The sequence below is a fragment of the Dasypus novemcinctus genome, unplaced genomic scaffold (assembly GCF_030445035.2).
Source record: "Dasypus novemcinctus isolate mDasNov1 unplaced genomic scaffold, mDasNov1.1.hap2 scaffold_289, whole genome shotgun sequence".
In the NCBI taxonomy this organism is placed as follows: Eukaryota; Metazoa; Chordata; class Mammalia; order Cingulata; family Dasypodidae; genus Dasypus; species Dasypus novemcinctus.
Window position 1 is genome coordinate 92,564 of NW_026688254.1, and position 17,191 is coordinate 109,754.

The 17,191-nt window shown below is 72.0% G+C and overlaps 2 protein-coding genes across 2 annotated transcripts in view; both read right to left on the bottom strand.

Annotated features, from left to right (window-relative positions):
• Positions 1–2,970, bottom strand: part of GMIP (GEM interacting protein) — a 7,299-nt gene extending 4,329 nt beyond the window's left edge. Inside the window, 4 exon segments of the mRNA XM_071213645.1 lie at positions 8–1,358; positions 1,521–1,596; positions 1,968–2,052; positions 2,830–2,970. Of these exon segments, the coding sequence (XP_071069746.1) occupies positions 8–1,358; positions 1,521–1,596; positions 1,968–2,052; positions 2,830–2,848 (1,531 nt within the window). The 5' untranslated portion in view covers positions 2,849–2,970.
• Positions 2,971–3,644: 674 nt separating this feature from the next.
• ATP13A1 (ATPase 13A1) lies at positions 3,645–16,425 on the bottom strand. The gene is made up of 26 exons (XM_058292783.1): positions 16,030–16,425; positions 14,120–14,209; positions 13,847–14,037; positions 12,876–12,948; positions 12,624–12,779; positions 12,085–12,154; positions 11,907–12,013; positions 11,674–11,803; positions 11,552–11,607; positions 10,801–10,927; positions 10,458–10,595; positions 10,268–10,388; positions 10,009–10,166; positions 9,752–9,927; positions 9,575–9,685; positions 9,282–9,407; positions 8,967–9,075; positions 8,052–8,251; positions 6,475–6,571; positions 5,916–6,073; positions 5,590–5,704; positions 5,291–5,487; positions 5,075–5,217; positions 4,887–4,998; positions 4,131–4,274; positions 3,645–4,063 (listed from the first exon to the last, which is right to left on the bottom strand). The coding sequence occupies exons 1-26, from the start codon at positions 16,408–16,410 to the stop codon at positions 3,953–3,955; spliced, it is 3,597 nt and encodes a 1,198-aa protein (XP_058148766.1). The 5' UTR covers positions 16,411–16,425; the 3' UTR covers positions 3,645–3,952.
• Positions 16,426–17,191: the final 766 nt, after the last annotated feature.

Sequence of the window (17,191 nt, forward strand, 5' to 3'; positions counted from 1 at the left end):
CAGGGGCACCTGATGCAGGGGGAACTTGCTGCAGGGGGGAACTTGCTGCAGGGGGGACCCTGCTGCACGGGGGAACTTGCTGCAAGGGGACCTGCTGCACGGGAGAACTTGCTGCAGGGGGAACTTGCTGCAGGGGCACCTGCTGCAGGGGGGAACTTGCTGCAGGGGGGAACTTGCTGCAGGGGCACCTGCTGCAGGGGGAACTTGCTGCAGGGGGAACTTGCTGCAGGGGGGCACCTGCTGCAGGGGGCCTGTCCAGGGGAACTTGCTGTAGGGGGGACCTGCTGCAGGGGGACCTGCTGCACGGGAGAACTTGCTGCAGGGGGAACTTGCTGCACGGGGGAACTTGCTGCAGGGGGACCTGCTGCACGGGAGAACTTGCTGCAGGGGGAACTTGCTGCAGGGGCACCTGCTGCAGGGGGAACTTGCTGCAGGGGGAACTTGCTGCAGGGGGGCACCTGCTGCAGGGGGCCTGTCCAGGGGAACTTGCTGCAGGGGGAACTTGCTGCAGGGGGGAACTTGCTGCAGGGGCACCTGCTGCAGGGGGAACTTGCTGCAGGGGGAACTTGCTGCAGGGGGAACTTGCTGCAGGGGGGCACCTGCTGCAGGGGGCCTGTCCAGGGGAACTTGCTGTAGGGGGGACCTGCTGCAGGGGGACCTGCTGCACGGGAGAACTTGCTGCAGGGGGAACTTGCTGCACGGGGGAACTTGCTGCAGGGGGGACCTGCTGCACGGGAGAACTTGCTGCAGGGGGACCTGCTGCACGGGAGAACTTGCTGCAGGGGAACTTGCTGCACGGGGGAACTTGCTGCAGGGGGAACTTGCTGCAGGGGCACCTGCTGCAGGGGGAACTTGCTGCAGGGGGGAACTTGCTGCAGGGGCACCTGCTGCAGGGGGAACTTGCTGCAGGGGGAACTTGCTGCAGGGGCACCTGCTGCAGGGGGAACTTGCTGCAGGGGGAACTTGCTGCAGGGGGGCACCTGCTGCAGGGGGCCCTGTCCAGGGGAACTTGCTGCAGGGGGGACTTGCTGCAGGGGGCCCTGCTGCAGGGGGGAACTTGCTGCAGGGGGGAACTTGCTGCAGGGGCACCTGCTGCAGGGGGAACTTGCTGCAGGGGGCCCTGCTGCAGGGGGACCTGCTGCACGGGAGAACTTGCTGCAGGGGGGACTTGCTGCAGGGGGACCTGCTGCACGGGAGAACTTGCTGCAGGGGGGACTTGCTGCAGGGGGCCCTGCTGCAGGGGGCCTGTCCAGGGGAGCTTGCTGGCCCTGCCGCCCTGGCTGCAGGCCTCTACCTGTGAGGGGTGCAGGGACCTCAGGAGAGGGGCCGCTCCAGCAGCTGGGCTCACTGGACTGGGGCTGGAGAGAGAGAGCATTCAGGAACAACTCCCCCAGAGGACCCCCTCCCTGAGACGCCCTCCCTGAGACCCCACTTCTTGGAAGCTCCCTCCTTCCTGATGCCCGCTCCCTGAGGGCCCCCCACGTCCTGAGGGCCCCCCTCCTGGAGGCATGCCCTCTCACCAAAGTGGCTCTGGGGCCCTGGTCAGGGTTTGGGTCTCCTGAGAGCACAGGATCTCCAGCCAGCATCTCAAGGGTCCTGGGGGGCAGGGGTGTCAGGATGCCACCCTCCTCTCAGCCTGTCCCCCTGGGAGGGCTGGGGACCCCGTGTTTTTTTGGGGGATGGTGCTGAGCGTACCTGCTGTGGCAGCTCCTGCATCTGGGAGGTCCGAGGGATAGGGTTTTGTGAGGACCAGGTGAGCTTTTTGTGAAACTTGGGAAAGGCCCAAGCAACTTTGGGGTTCATAGAGATTATAGGGATCCCAAACGTTTTCAGAGTAGGATATATGAGGTCCTTGAGGGATTGGCTTTTGGACAGACAAGTGCTTTGGAGGGTCCTAGGGCTTCAGGGTCTCTAAATCGTTTGGGGTATCCCAGAAGAATTTTGGGGTGCCCCAGACTCAGACTCACACGTTCCCCAGTGAGATCTCGAGGTTGTCCAGGCTTCGGAAGATATCGCTGTACCTCTTCTTGCCCTCGGGAGCCGGGGGAAGCTCTGCGGGGGAGGGGGGGGAGTGTCCCACGTGCGCCCAGGACTCTCCCTCCACCCAGAGCAGGTGGAGGTGGGTTGTGCGCGTGTGCAGGACGCGCTCCTTCCCTCCTGGCCCAGTGGGGTGCGGGGCCAGTGGGGGCCTGCATCCGGGAGGGGGTGTGTGTCGAGGGAGAGTGGGCCTGGCTGGGGCCGACTCCACCGCACAGGCGGGGCCAGGAAGCAAGTGACAAAGCACACGCGGAGGCGGCCACCCACACGCGCCGGGGCAGCAGGAGAGGAGCTTGACAATGGGGCCACACGGACCCCAGGCCAGCCAGATGGACACACTCGTGGGACAGACGGGAGGGGCCTGGGGCAGAAACACGCACAGGGGCAGGCTGAGGCCACAAGGGACAAAAAGACAGACTGACGCTCTGCACCCAGCGGACACAAAGAGGCACCGAGATCCGAGCCCTGCCGCCCCAGGACGGCACTGAGGAGCCTCCCCAGCGGCCCGACACCCTGCCCCCATCACAAAAACCAGAAGCAGAAGCGGCCACTTCCCCTTCCTGGGCCCCTTTCCCCAGGCATCCGGGGCAAAGGCTCTGAAGACGGCGGGGGCTGGGGGCTGCTGTCCCGGGCGGGCGCCTCTCGGGCCTGGGGTCCCCGCAATGGAGGGTCCCGCGTCCGCCCCGCTCTGGGAACTCCTCCCCTGGCTCCCGGGACCGGGAGGGGCAGGCACGGCCCTCAGTTGAGGAAGTGGGGACGGGTCCTCCCGGGCCCGGATTCCGGGCCCCCTACCCGGCTCCGCTGCGTCCATGGCCCGGCCTGGGGGTCCTCCTGCGGGGGCCGGGATGGGGACGGGGTCGCGCGCCGGCTCAGCCCAGCTCCGGTTTCCTGCAGCCGCCGCCCGGTTCCGCGCGCCAGCCCCGCCCCCGCCCCACAGGGCCACGCCCACCACGGCCCTCCCCACCAGACCACGCCCACAGAGGCCTGTCCTGCCCGGGCAGGCCCCGCCCCTGCCACCCACAGGATCCCGCCCACCACAACCCGACCACGCCCACAGAGGCCTGTCCTGCCCGGGCAGGCCCCGCCCCCGCCCCCACAGGACCACGCCCACCACAACCCGACCACGCCCACAGAAGCCCGTCCTGCCCCGGCAGGCCCCGCCCCCGCCCCCGCCGGACCACGCCCACCTCTGCCCTGCTCTGCCCCAGAAGCCCCGCCTCCACCCGGATGCGTTCACCCGGGGCCCCCCCAGGTCAGCGTCCTTGGCTGAGGGCCCCCAGCCAGGGCCCCCCAGCACTCCCCAGACCTCCACCCAGCCCCAACACCCAGAGACCCGGCCCTCTCCCCCAGTGACCCCCGTCCCGGGAACAGACCCACGACCCAGGGCTAGAAGTCTCTGGGCACCTAACCCACCCTGCTGTGCCGTGGTGCGTCCGTGGTGGCCGGAGACCCCTGCCCCAGGGACCTCTCAGGCACAGGAAGGTGTCAGCAGACGTCTCAGGGGTCTCCTCCTGGGGGGCCGGGACGCGCGAAGGCCCCACCTGCTCCTTGTCAAACCTGTCATGCACCGGCACCCCGCCTGGAAATAAAAGCCCTCGACGCCGCCAGAGAGATGCAGTGGCTTTATTGGTTTATGTCGAGATGTCAACCAGACCGTTCCCAGGTGGCCTGCTCTGCGGGCCTGGGGCCTGCCTCGGGACCCCGAGACCCCGGCCCAGCCTCCGGGTCTGCTGTCCCCACAGCCCGCCGGGACGCACCGGCGCCAAGGGCAGAGGCGAGAATTCTCGAAACCGCTGCGCTGCTTTATCGAGCCCAGCCTCGGTGGGTCCGCTGGACTGGCGGGGTAGGTCCAGCTCCGCCTCAGCGGCAGGGTCCGGCCAGGTGGTCCCCGTGGCAGGGCGCGGGCAGCGCCGCCTCAGGAAGGCACTTTCAGCTTCGGGGTCCCCAGGAAGAACTGCAGGACGCGGTCAGCCAGGAGCGCCAGGCAGAAGTCCAGGAGCAGGACCTGGGCGATGACCAGCTTGAACTGGCCGGGCGGACGGGTGAGTGGGGGCCACCGGGCAGGCGGGACCCCCCACCGCGGCCGCACTCACCTCCACGGGGATGTCCACGAGGCCGAACTGGCTGTTGAAGTCGGGCGACGAGCCGAGCAGCAAGCCCACGATGGCCAGGAGGGATAGCGCCAGGCTCCAGACCAAGGGCTTGTTCTCAGGCAGGCTCTCCATGAAGGGCGGGCCCTGTGGGCGGGGGCTGCGTGGGCGGGCGCAGGACAGGGGGGTGCTGCGCGGGCCAGGGGGCTGCAAAGGGCCAGGTTGTGCAGCGGGCCTCCGTGGGCCGGCGTAGGAAGGGGGGCTGCGTGGGTGGGCATACGGAGGGGGGTCTGCGCAGGCGGGCGCAGAAAGGGGGGGTAGGGCTGCGCAGGCGGGCGTACGACAGGGCCAAGGGGCCGCAAAGGGCCAGGTTGTGCGGAGTGGGCCTGTGTAGGAGGGGGGGCTGTGCGAGCGGGGCGCCGGAACGGGGCGGGGGCAGGGGACTGCACAGGGCCAGGGCGCACAGCGGACCTGCGTGGGCGGGGCCTACGAACAGGGCGGGCCTGCATGGGGGCGTGGCTCCCGCAGAAGGGAGTTGTGGGGGCGTGGCTCCCGCAGGCGGGGCCTGCGCTGACGGGGGCTCCCGTGGGCGGGGCCTGCGTGGGGCGTGGCCTCAGCAGAAGGGACAGTTGTGGGGGCGTGGCTTCCGCAGGCGGGGCCTGCGCGGGGCGGGGCTTCCGCGGGGCGGCGCCTGCGCAGGGCGGGGCTTCCGCGGGGCGGGGCTTCCGCGGGGCGGCGCCTGCGCGGGGCGGGCCTCACCTTGTAGTTGATGGCGAAGGTGGCCGTCTGCATGGCCATGGCCATGATGTACACGGTGCTGTTGACGAGGCTCGGCTCGAACTCCTTGTACAGGTCCACGAAGCGCTCCTGCCTGCGGGCCGCGGTCAGGCCCGGCCCTGCCCGCCCCGCCGCCGCCCCCGCCCCCCGGGAGCCCCCGGGACACGCACCGCGCGGGGCTGCGGGCCTGCGCCTGGCGGTACAGGTAGACGAGGCCCAGGAAGTGCACGAGGAACTGCAGCAGCACCGTGAGCGCCGTGTAGGCGTTGAAGATGGTGGGCAGCGGCCGCTCCCGCGACAGCGTCTTGAGGGGCTGCGGAGAGGCAGGGGGCTGGGTCCCCGCCCGCCCCGCGCCCCCGGGCCCCGCCCGCGGCAGCCCCGCCCACCTTGGAGCGGGAGATGAAGAGGAAGCAGCCCGCGAGCAGCAGCCCCTGCAGCGTGGCCTGCAGGTCGCTGAACTTGACGCCCTCCAGGTACAGCACGCTCTGGCTGTAGGCCAGGATCAGCGCGTTGAGCGCCAGGATCTTGAACATCTGCAGCGTCGTCACCAGCGTGCAGCGGCCCTGCTTGATCACGTGGCAGACTGCGGGGAGGGGGCGTGTGGGCGCGCGCGGGGGCTGGGGGCTGGGGGGCGGGCGCGCGCGGGGGCTGGGGGCTGGGGGGGCGGGCGCGGCGGGGCGCTCACTGCACTGGATGGACGACAGCTTGGAGGTGAAGGGCGCCGCGATGCTGGCGTCCCCCAGCTTCACCAGCGGGGGGTTCTCGTCCTCCAGGTCCCGCAGCACCTGGCTCAGGCGGTCCTGTGGGGGGCGCCGGTGAGGCCCTGGCCGTGGGGAGGGCACCGAGGCTCTGCGCGAGGGGCACCCAGGGGCCGTGAGGGGGCACCCGGGGCCCTGGTTGGGAAGGGGCACCGAGGCTCTGGGCGAGGGGCACTCAGGGGCCCGGGCCATGAGGGGGGCACCGAGGCTCTGGGCGAGGGGCACCCAGGGGCACCACCTTTTCCAGACTCACCCGCTGGGACACGGGCGGCTCGTCGGTGGGTGGGGGCCCTGCCCTCTGCTTGGCCGTCCTTGGGGTGGCCCTGACGCTGTTGCTCGGGCCAGGGCCGTCCCGGGGCCGCCGCCGCCGCTCCACCTGCCGCTCGGGGGCGTTGGCCAGGAGCGCCACACCTGGGGGCCGGGAGGGCCTGAGGCTGCGCCTGGCCCCTCCGAGCTCTGTGGGCCGCCCCCCGCCCGGGAGCACCTGCTCTGCGTCCTACGAGCCGCCTGACCGCAGCCACCGCGCAGAGGCTGAACCGCGCCGAGGGGGTCCTGGGAGGAAGCAGCGTCGGGGCTGCGGGGCGGGGCAGACGGCAGCCCCTGGCCACGCAGGGCGGCCCTCGCCATCCGTCCTCGCACCAGGCCAGAGGCTGCGTGCCGCGGCCTCCGCCGGGTTGGCCCTTCCAGCCCCTGCGCCCGTCACCCCCTTCTCCGTGCCCTGCCCCTCGGCACCCGGGGCCTCCGAACCCCCAGGCGCCCCAAGTCTCCCCGCGTGGCCCCCCTTGTGCAGGGGCCCCGGGCGAGGCGCTTACCCACGTCGGCGTGCTTCAGGGCACCCACGTCGTTGGTGCCGTCCCCACACATGAGGGTCACGTAGCCCAGCGCCTTCAGGCTGGTGATGACGAGCTCCTGTGCGGGCGAGGGGCAGAGCTCGGACCCACCCCGGACCCAGGCCCCGCGCCTCGACCTTCCAGGCCCCGCGACCCCCACCTTCCAGGGCCCGTGACCCCCCACCTTCCAGGTCCCCGTGACCCCCCACCTTCCAGGGCCCGCGACCCCCACCTTCCAGGGCCCGTGACCCCCCACCTTCCAGGCCCCGCGACCCCCACCTTCCAGGGCCCGTGACCCCCCACCTTCCAGGCCCCGTGAACCCCCACCTTCCAGGGCCCGCGACCCCCCACCTTCCAGGCCCCGTGAACCCCCACCTTCCAGGTCCCCGTGACCCCCACCTTCCAGGCCCCGCGACCCCGACCTTCCAGGCCCCGCGACCCCCACCTTCCAGGCCCCGCGACCCCCACCTTCCAGGCCCCGCGACCCCCACCTTCCAGGGCCCGTGAACCCCCACCTTCCAGGTCCCCGTGACCCCCCACCTTCCAGGTCCCCGTGACCCCCCACCTTCCAGGTGCCCGCGACCCCCACCTTCCAGGTCCCCGTGACCCCCCACCTTCCAGGTCCCCGTGACCCCCCACCTTCCAGGTCCCCGTGACCCCCCACCTTCCAGGTCCCCGTGACCCCCCACCTTCCAGGTCCCCGTGACCCCCCACCTTCCAGGTCCCCGTGACCCCCCACCTTCCAGGTCCCCGTGACCCCCCACCTTCCAGGTCCCCGTGACCCCCCACCTTCCAGGCCCCGTGACCCCCACCTTCCAGGGCCCGCGACCCCCACCTTCCAGGTCCCCGTGACCCCCCGACCTTCCAGGGCCCCCGTGACCCCCCGACCTTCCAGGGCCCCCGTGACCCCCCGACCTTCCAGGGCCCCCGTGACCCCCCGACCTTCCAGGGCCCCCGTGACCCCCCGACCTTCCAGGGTCCATGACTCCCCCACCTTCCAGGCCCCGTGACCCCGACCTTCCAGGGCCCCATCCCCCCGACCTTCCCGGTCCCCGTGACCCCGACCTTCCAGGGCCCCATCCCCCCGACCTTCCCGGTCCCCGTGACCCCTGACCTTCTAGAGCCTCCGTGACCCCGACCTTCCAGGCCCCGCGACCCCCCACCTTCCAGGCCCCGTGACCCCGACCTTCCAGGGACCCCGTGACCCCCAACCTTCCAGGCCCCGTGACCCCCCACCTTCCAGGTCTCTGTGACCCCCCACCTTCCAGGGCCCCATCCCCCCGACCTTCCAGGGCCCCATCCCCCCGACCTTCCAGGGCCCCATCCCCCCGACCTTCCAGGGCCCCATCCCCCCGACCTTCCAGGGCCCCATCCCCCTGACCTTCCAGGGCCCCCGTGACCCCCAACCTTCCAGGCCCCGTGACCCCCCACCTTCCAGGTCTCCGTGACCCCCCACCTTCCAGGGCCCCATCCCCCTGACCTTCCAGGGCCCCCGTGACCCCGACCTTCCAGGGACCCTGTGGCCCCCGACCTTCCAGGCCCCTGCCCCCGACACCCACCTTTTGTTTGGGGGCCACACGGGCGAACACCTGCACGTGGGGGATGAGGCAGAGCAGCTGCTGGGGGTCCGTGGCCTGCAGGTGGGCCAGGCCGTCGCCGGTGACGCACAGCGCGTGCTCCAGGGCCAGCGCCCGCGGGGAGCCGGGCGCCAGGGGCAGCGCCACGGTGCCGTCGATGGAGCGCCACTCGCACGGCTGGCCTGCGCGCCGGGCCCGGGGTCAGGGCTGGGGCCTCCTTCCCAGGCCTGCGCCACCGCCGCAGCTGCGCCCACAAACGCTGGGGCCACCAGCCACAGGGCCCCAGGCACAGCCCGGCCGGGCCTCCAGGAACCAGGGCAGGCCCGACGCCCCGACGCCCCTCCTGGCCCTCGCCTCCCCTCCCCTCCCCGTCCCTCCCAGCCCGGCCCCTCCCTGCTCCTCCTAGCCCCTCCCCACCCCACCCCTCCCCTCCCCACCCCTCCCCTCCTCTCCTGGCCTGGCCCCTCCCTGCCCCCTCCCGCCCTGGGCCAGGCCAGGCCCCCCCACAGAGGACCTCTCTCCAGGCCGCGCTCCCTGTCCTCCGGCTAGCACAGGCAGATGCTGAGCACCTGCGCCCTGTGCCCTGCGCCCCGCGCCCAGCTCTGCACCGCTGAGGAGCAGGCACCTCCCGCCTTCGAAGGCCCTGTCGCTGCGCAGCTTCGCCCAGCAGCCTACTGCCGCCGGCCCAGGGCCTCCCTGCTCTGGGGACCCAGTTCCCCCAGAACCAACAGCCACACGAGCCGAGAGAGGGGCCCGGAAGGATCTGGAAGCTGCCCGGGCCCAGGCACCTCCAGGAACCTGGCACCTCCCGCCAGCCCCGCCCAGGGCCCAGGCGCTCTGCACCCACCAGGCTGGGACCCCCACCCCAGGGCCGCCCCTGGCCCCGCCCGCCCGCACCTTTCTCGGCGGGCGGCTGCAGGATGAGCGTGTGCGCCTTGTCGATGAAGTGCAGCTCCCGGGCCACGTGGCAGGCGGTGAGCGGGTTGTCTCCCGTGATCATGACCACCTGGGGGCGCCGGCACGTGGGGACGGGTCCCGCCCCGCCCCGATACTCCAGAGCCCTGGTGCCCCCGCCCCACCTGGGGCCACCCTGCTTGATTGGGCACCGCAGGGAGGGACCTGGACCCCGCCCCCTGCCCCTGGGACACGGCAGGGCCGCGGGCGTGAGACGCTGTGGTGCAGCCCTGCCAGCCTCAGGCCCGGGCGCCGTACCCGGTGCGACGCGTTCTGGATCTCGCGGATCACGGCCTTGGAGTCGGCCTTGAGCGGGCAGGAGACGACGATGAAGCCGACGAACTTGAGGTTGCACTCCAGGGCCTCCCGCCGCACCTCCCGCGCCTGTGGAGGGCACGCGGGGTCCGGTGACCCCCCTGCGCTAGTCGTGCCCGACGCTGAGGGCCCAGCCCACCCCCCGCCGCGGTGGAGCCGTCCAAGGCCCCCAGTCCTGGCCGCGCGCACCCCGCCAGAGGCGAAGTGGCAGAACGAGGGGCTGGGGCGCGCCTCACCTGCTGGTGGGTGAGGGGCCCCAGCTCCTTGTACCCCAGCGCCAGGACGCGGGCGCCCTCCCGGGAGATCTCGGTGTGGATGTGCTGGTAGTCGGGCGGGCACTGCGCAAACTGCGGGGGACGCGGGCGGTGTCAGCCTCGGCCGCCCCCCGCCCCGCCCCGCCCGGCCCGGCTCACCATGGGGTGCAGGGTCTCGGGGGCCCCCTTCACAGCCGCGATGTAGCAGAGGTCGGGGGAGCCGAGCTTCTCGTAGGAGGCAAGCACGGACATTCGCTTTAGGGCACTGGCAAAATGAAAGCGCTGGTGAATTCTCAGCCCCTGAGTTTTAATACTTCGGGGGAAAACTTTCTCATCTGGAAACAGACAAGCAGAGTCCTGAGGGCCGTGGCTCAGCAGAGGCCCCGCGGCCCCCGCCCGCCCGCCCCGGGGCTCACCGCGCGTCAGCGTCCAGTCCACGGCCGTCAGCATGGCCTTCTCCAGGGGGTCGCCCACCAGCGTGCCGTCGTCCAGCTGCACGAGCGAGTGGCACGAGGCCAGGGCGCGGTGCGTCTCCACGGGGATGCTGGCCACCGGGGTCACCTCCTTCCCGTCCCTGCGCAGGGGCCGCGGTCAGGGCCGCGGTCAGGGCCGCGGTCAGGGCCGGGCGGGCGGGCGGGCGGGCAGGGGCCCCGCGGCCCCGCGCCCCGCGCTCACCTGAGCCCGGCCACGCCGCGCACCACCAGGCTGTCGCTGGTCAGGGTGCCCGTCTTGTCGAAGCAGCAGACCTCGACCTTGCCGGCGAAGGGGATGCGGAAGGGCTCCGTGCAGTACATGTCTGCGGGGAGCGGCGGTCAGCCCCGGCCCCGCGCCCCCCGCCCCGCCCCGCCCCGCCCGGGGCCCTCACAGAGCTTCGCCAGCGCGATGAGGGACGTGTTCACCGCCAGGGACAGCTCGATGGGCAGCTCGGGGGGCACCACCGACGTGAGGATCAGCGTGCACTCGAGGAACAGCTTGTAGCGGTTGCGGCTGGGGTCCTTGGTGCCTGCCGAGAGGGAGCTGCGGGGGTGGGCGGGGCAGCGCGGACCGCCCACCCCACGGGCTCCTCCTCCACGGTCTCCCCCCCCCCCCCCCCCCCCGCGCCCCTCCCCACACTCCGCCACCCACCAGCGCCTCCTCCACGGTCCCCCACCCAGCGGCGCCCCTCCCCGCGCACCCCAACCAACGGCAACCCCGTGTCGCCCACCCACCTTCCACCCACACGTAGGTGGCCGCCGCGATGGCGAACACCAGGAGGAAGAGGATGAAGATGAAGGTCTCCAGGTTGTTCGCCGTCACCCTCTTCACGCCGAAGAGGATGGTGCGCAGCAGCCGGCCCTGCGGGCGGGCGGGCGGCTCGAGCGGGGAGCGTGTGCCCCCAGCCCGCATGGCGCCCCCCGCCCCCCGCCCTCTCCGGCAGCCCGAACGGCGCCCTCCGCCCCCCCCCCGCCCTCTCCGGCAGCCCGCACGGCGCCCCCCGCCCCCCACCCTCTCCGGCAGCCCGCACGGCGCCCCCCGCCCCCCACCCTCTCCGGCAGCCCGCACGGTGCCCCCGACCCTCTCCGGCGGCCCCCCCCGCCCTCTCCGGCAGCCCGCACGGCGCCCCCCGCCCCCCGCCCTCTCCGGCAGCCCGAACGGCGCCCTCCGCCCCCCGCCCTCTCCGGCAGCCCGCACGGCGCCCCCCGCCCCCCACCCCTCTCCGGCAGCCCGCACGGCGCCCCCCGCCCCCCGCCCTCTCCGGCAGCCCGCACGGCGCCCCCCGCCCCCCGCCCTCTCCGGCAGCCCGCACGGCGCCCCCCGCCCCCCGCCCTCTCCGGCAGCCCGCACGGCGCCCCCCGCCCCCCGCCCTCTCCGGCAGCCCGCACGGCGCCCCCCGCCCCCCGCCCTCTCCGGCAGCCCGCACGGCGCCCCCCACCCATGCCCGCAGCCCGCGGGGCGCCTTGGGGCCGGCCGCGCCCGCACCTGCGACGTGTTGAAGCCGGTCCTCAGGACGAAGGCCACGCAGCCGCTGTCCACCGCTGGGGGGAGAGCAGACCGTCAGCCGCAGCCCCCGCCCCGGCCCCCCGCCGGCCCCAGACACCTACGCTTGAGGCCTGAGGCGGCCTTCTGCGGCGCCATGTGCTGCACCACCCGGGTGCCGCCGAAGACCACGTGCAGCCGCGCGTCCGCCTGCAGGTCCAGCACCCGGGCCGGGTCCAGGTCTCCGATGGGCTCCTGGGGACGGGGCGGGCGTGGGCCTGGGCGCGGGGCAGCGTCGCCCGCCGGCCCGGCCTCTCCCGCTGTGGCGCCCCGCCCCCCGCCGGCCCCTGCCCCCCACCTTCATCTGCGGCACCGACTCCCCGGTGAGCATGGCCTCGTCCACGATGCAGCGGCCCCGCAGCAGCAGCACGTCGCACGGCACCAGGCTGTCCTGGGGCGAGCGGCCTGCGGGGAGGGGCACGGTCGGCGGGGTCGGGGGGGGGGGGGGGGGCGCCCCAGGGCCGAGCGGGCCTCACCGATGGAGACGACGTCCCCGGGCACGAGCTCGTCGCTGGCGACCGGCCTCCACTTGCGGCTGCGGTAGACCTGGGGGCAGCGGGGCCTCAGCGGAGGGAGGGGCCGGCGGCCTGCCCGGACCCCCGGCCCCGCCCACCTGGACCCCTGCGGCTTGTTCCCCCCCAGCCCCGCCCACCTGGATCCCTGCGGCTTGTTCCCCCCCCACCTGGACCCCTGCGGCTTGTTGCCCCCGCCCACCTGGACCCCGTGCCCCGCCCCCCCACCTGGACCCCTGCGGCTTGTTCCCCCCCCCACCTGGACCCCTGCGGCTTGTTCCCCCCCCCACCTGGACCCCTGCGGCTTGTTGCCCCCGCCCACCGGGACCCCATGCCCCGCCCCGCCCACCTGGACCCCTGCGGCTTGCTGCCCCCGGCCCCCCCACCTGGACCCCTGCGGCTTGTTGCCCCCGCCCACCTGGACCCCGTGCCCCGCCCCCCCACCTGGACCCCTGCGGCTTGTTGCCCCCGCCCACCGGGACCCTGTGCCCCGCCCCGCCCACCTGGACCACGTGCGGCTTGGTGCCCATCTTGCGGATCTCCGACATGTTCCGCATCTGCTGCTGCACCAGCGAGGCCTCGAAGGCCACGAGCATGGAGAGCGTGAAGACGCTGTAGTACCAGTACTCGTCCAGGCACCAGAGCCCCACGCACAGCACCTGCAGGGCGGGCGGCTGTCCAGGGCCAGGCGGGCACGCGACCCCCGCGCCCGGCCCCCGCAGGCTCTGACCCGAGGGCCGGGGCGGCAGGCCTACCTGGAACACGAAGAAGGGGGCCGTGGCTCTCTCCCTGAAGAGCTCCGAGAAGTCGGGCACCACCATCTCGGCCCTGCAAGCACAGGGCGGCCTGTTCCTGGAGCCCGGGCCTGCCCTCCCCCACCGGGTCAGCCCTCGTTCTCTTCTGCCCTCTGGGCAGCCGCCCCACCTGCCGGGAGCTGGCGAGAGGCCGGCAGGGCGGATGGAGGCGCGTCCACAACAATGGGCGGCCACGGAGCCTGGACGTTCTGAAAACGCCCAGAGTGAGGCGACAGCCCGGGGCTCTCGGCTGGCGCAGGAGCTGCCGTCCCCTCTGCCCTCCAACCCAAGGGACGCCCCGATGGGGGACGTGAGGAAAGGCGCGCGCAGCCGGAGGCCCCGAGGTACAGCGTCCGGGGTTAATGTGGCCGACGCAGGGCGGGGGCTGGTACAGCCTTTCGGCCCTCAGGATAGGTCAGTCCTGGGCCGACACATCGTCATGACAACGAAAGGACGGCACACGTCTGCCCTTGTGCCCAGCACAGAGACGAGCTCCCGTCACCACCAGCATCGTCTTTACTGCTGTTCTCGAAACGTGGAGACACGTGTGAAGGGCCCAGCAAGGTTTTAAACATAGGTGACGCAAAACGAGGAGCAAAGGACTGACACAGCGCACGCCGAGACCGGGCGTAGGTCTCCATCTCCCACGCGCCCGCCGCAGCCAGGCTCCGAGAGTGCCTGAGCGTTCCTCCAGCCTCGTGCCTGGGAAGTTTCGCTAGAAAGGCAGGCTCCTCCCCCCCCCCCCACCTTCCTGGCGCGTGTGGCAGTGGGGGCGGGACGTGAACCCACCCGCCGGCTCGGGTGCGCAGGGCAGGTGCGCAGGGCGGGGGCAGGAAGTGAACCCACCCGCTGCTCAGGTGCGCAGGGCAGGTGCGCGGGGCGGCAGCGCGGGGCCGGGAGGAGCGGGGCGCGGGCCGGCCGCAGGGACTCGCCTGTTGCTCCCGAAGGCCCTCTCGGCTGCGCGGACCTCCGCGTCCCCCTGGTGGCCCCTGCTGCTCTGGTAGTAGGAGAAGGGGTTTCCCACGGGAAAGGCCACGGGCAGGAACTGCTTCTTCTCGAGGGCGTCGTAGGAATACTTGATTTTCTGGAACTCGAAGGACAGCACCTCTTGCCCGTCCTCGCCCTGCGGGAGGAGCGTGTTTGTGGCGCAGCCGCGGCGCCGGTGCTGCCCAGGGACGCGCCCGGCCCGGCGCTGGCCACCCTACCTGGTCGCGGTGCAGGGCCACGAGCTCGGCGGAGCCGTTGTTGGGCGTCGGCACCACTTTCACGAGGGTGGCTTTTGTGGAGTCGTGCTCCTGTGAGGGGCAGAGGACCCTCCGCTCAGCCAAGAGCCCCCGGCTGCTCTGGAAAACGCCGCCTGAGCGCCGGTGCTGCCGGCACGCCCCGCCCGTCGCCAGGACAGCGAAGGCCCCACGTCGCCCAAACAAGCTCTGCTGAGATGGAGCAGCATAGAGAAGCCGGCAGGGACGCCCACCTCGCGCTGCGCTTAGACCAGACCCCGTCACGCCGCGTGGCCCATCACACCCCCACCTGCCGCTTCGCCGTCCCGGGGCGGGCGGCGCCCTCGGCTCCGTGGCCTCTGCCTGGGGTCTCTGCTCAAACGGCTCCTTCTCGGGGGGCCTTCCCGATGCCCCGACTAGGGTCCCCTCCCAGCCCCAGCCGCACCTGCCGCCAGCACCTGTCGCTGCGTACGTGTGCGGTGCCCCTCCCGCTCCAGGAAGAGAGGTTTGCCTGCTGTGTTCACTGCAGCTAAAACAAGGAGGCGCTGAATGACGCTCACTTAGTGCCCCCCAGTCCTGCGAGCAGGTGGCTGCGTTCACCCCACCAGTGTTCCATCAGACCCTTGCAAGGTGGGGGCTCAGCAGTGACTGAAAAGCAAGACCCCTCCCCTCAGGGAGTTCAAGGCAAGTATCTAACGAAAACCCAGTGATGTCTCGGAGGCACACGGTGCCAGCGCCACGCCAAGCACTGTGCAGGAAGCACCCCCATTTCTTCTCGCAGTAGCATCACGGGCAGGCGTTGCAGTTCTTGTTTTACAGAAAGGGAAATTAAAACCCAGGGGGGAAGCATTCCTGTCAGAGAGCTCTGGTGCAAACCCAGATCTGCCTCACCTATCCACACCGCTGTTGTGATTCGGCCCTGGTCGCTCCCCAAAGAGGAAGTTAACAGTTAGCGCTGGTGAGCTACAGGCCAGAGGGCAGTTACAAGTTCCTGTGGGGGGACACTCCGTCAACCCTGCTCCATTATGTCGTGCCTCACTGGGGTCTTTCACTATACTGAGCTAGAGCCACCATGGCCAGAAATTTGAGGCCCTCCCCTCGGGAAAGAGCTGTTGGAGAGAAAACGGGCTGGGGTGAGATCACCCTCTCTCAGAAGAGGAGAGCTGAGGATTCAGTCCATAGTCGGAGGCACAGGAGCCCACTGGCACTGGTCCCTTCCCCTCCTTTCCCAGCAAATCCACACTTGGAAGCTTGGGCAGGAAGGATGGACGACAGAAAGGCTTTGGGGCAGAGAGTTTTATCCTTTTGCCTGGCTCAGAGGGGGGCTGGCTGGAGGCCTCGGCACCCACGGTCTAAACCTGCTCACGGTATGGGAGGTGAGCGACGTCCACTGGCAACCCAGGGCTGATGCTTACAGCCCCTGCCTCAGCTCTCGCCCACCGCCTGCTGCGCTGAACCACCCGCTGCTGCCGCGCCCGCGCAGTCCTCGCCACAGCCTCCTGCCGTGTTGTCCAGAGCTCCCCCGGGTTCCAAGGGGCTAAGTCCCGCGCTCACCGTCAAGCGGCTCCGACCCCTCTCAAACCCTGCGAGGAGCTGCGACCCGCGCGCACTTTGGAACACGGACAGGCACCTGCGCGCCGGCCGCACGGCCGCAGGGCGGACTCCCGCGCTCAGCCTCGCGGGCCGCGAAGCCCGCCCCGCAGGTCTCGCCAGAAGGGAGGGGAACGGCCAGCTCGGGGGAACGGCCGAGCCTCGCGGAGAGCGGGAACCGATGAGCCCGGCCTGCGCGCTGCAGCCGGCGTCGCCCGGGACGTAACCGCCGCCCCGGAGGGACCTCCAGGGGCCCCTGCGCGGCGGGGCCGGGGGCGCGGCCGGGGCCCGCCGCGCGCACTTACCGGGGTGCACGTGAGCGCGCAGCGCGCGTGCACGGACCAGTGCCCCGAGAGCACGGTGAGCGCGTGCGCGAGGCCGATGGCGGCGAGCGCGAGCAGCGCGGCCTCGGGCACCTGCGTCCAGCTGCCGCCCCAGCAGCCGGCGGCCACGGAGCCCGCCCAGGCCGGGTACAGCAGCCCCGCGAACGGCAGCACCGTGAGGCGCCGCAGCAGCGCCCGGCGCCGGCACGGCCACACGGCCGCCACCAGCTCGTCGCCGCTCGCCACGAGCGCCGGGCCCGCGGCGAGGGCCGCGCGCCGCCGCGGCCGGGCATCGGGCGGCCCCCCGGCCCCGGCCTGCCCCCCGGCCCCGGCCCCGCCAGCAGCCGCGCCGCCCGCCGCCATCTTGCTCGGCGCCGCGCTCGCTTCCGGCGGAGGCCCCGCCTCGCTCCCGAGGCCTCACTTCCGGCCTCGGCGCCGCCGGGGCCCGCGGGCCTAGGAAGCGCTGGGCCCGGAAGTGGCCAAACGGGCGCCGCCGTGACGGGACGCGGCCGGAAGGAGAGGCCGGGCGCCGCCACGGCAGGGAGGGCCCGGGAAGCCCGGGGTCGCCCTACGCGCTGCCCCGCCGGGCTGGCGCCGGAAAGGAGGCGGGGCGGGCTGGCCGTCGCCATGGCAGCCGGGGCCGGAAGAGGCGCTGCGTCCCTGGCGCCTCCGCTCCACGGACCTGTGACGCCACGAGGGCAGGGGGCGGAGCCTGCGGGCAGGGGGCGGAGCCTGCGCCCAGGGCGGGTCCTGGGAAACCGCTGTCCTGCAGGTAGAACCGTAATTACCCGGTGCGGTGCGCATTCTGTGTCGCCCAAATACTGTAAATACTGAAAATACTGTTCAAAGAAAACCAGGTTGGGACTAGTCGATAGTGGCGATTAGTAATTAAAAGTAGGACTGAATAACCAATGTGTGTGAGAAAATGTGTTTCTAGGGAAGTGGATTTGGCTCAATGAATAGAGCCTCTGCCTACCACACCAGGGCCTCCTGACCTGTGTGATGAGCTGGCCCACGCGCAGTGCTGACGTGTGCAAGGAGTGCCGTGCCACGCAGGGGTGTCCCCCACGCAGGGGAGCCCCATGCGCAAGGAGTGCGCCGGGTAAGGAGAGCCGCCCCGCATGAAAAAAGTGCAACCCGCCCA

Coding starts and splice junctions, on each gene's coding strand:
- ATP13A1 (XM_058292783.1), bottom strand. CDS start 16,410: ATGGCGGCGGGCGGCGCGGCTGCTGGCGGGGCCGGGGCCGGGGGGCAG. Junction 14,038..14,119: donor TGGCCCTGCACCGCGACCAG/GTAGGGTGGCCA, acceptor CTCCTCCCGCAG/GGCGAGGACGGGCAAGAGGT. Junction 5,705..5,915: donor AGCCGCCCGTGTCCCAGCGG/GTGAGTCTGGAA, acceptor CGCCCCCCACAG/GACCGCCTGAGCCAGGTGCT.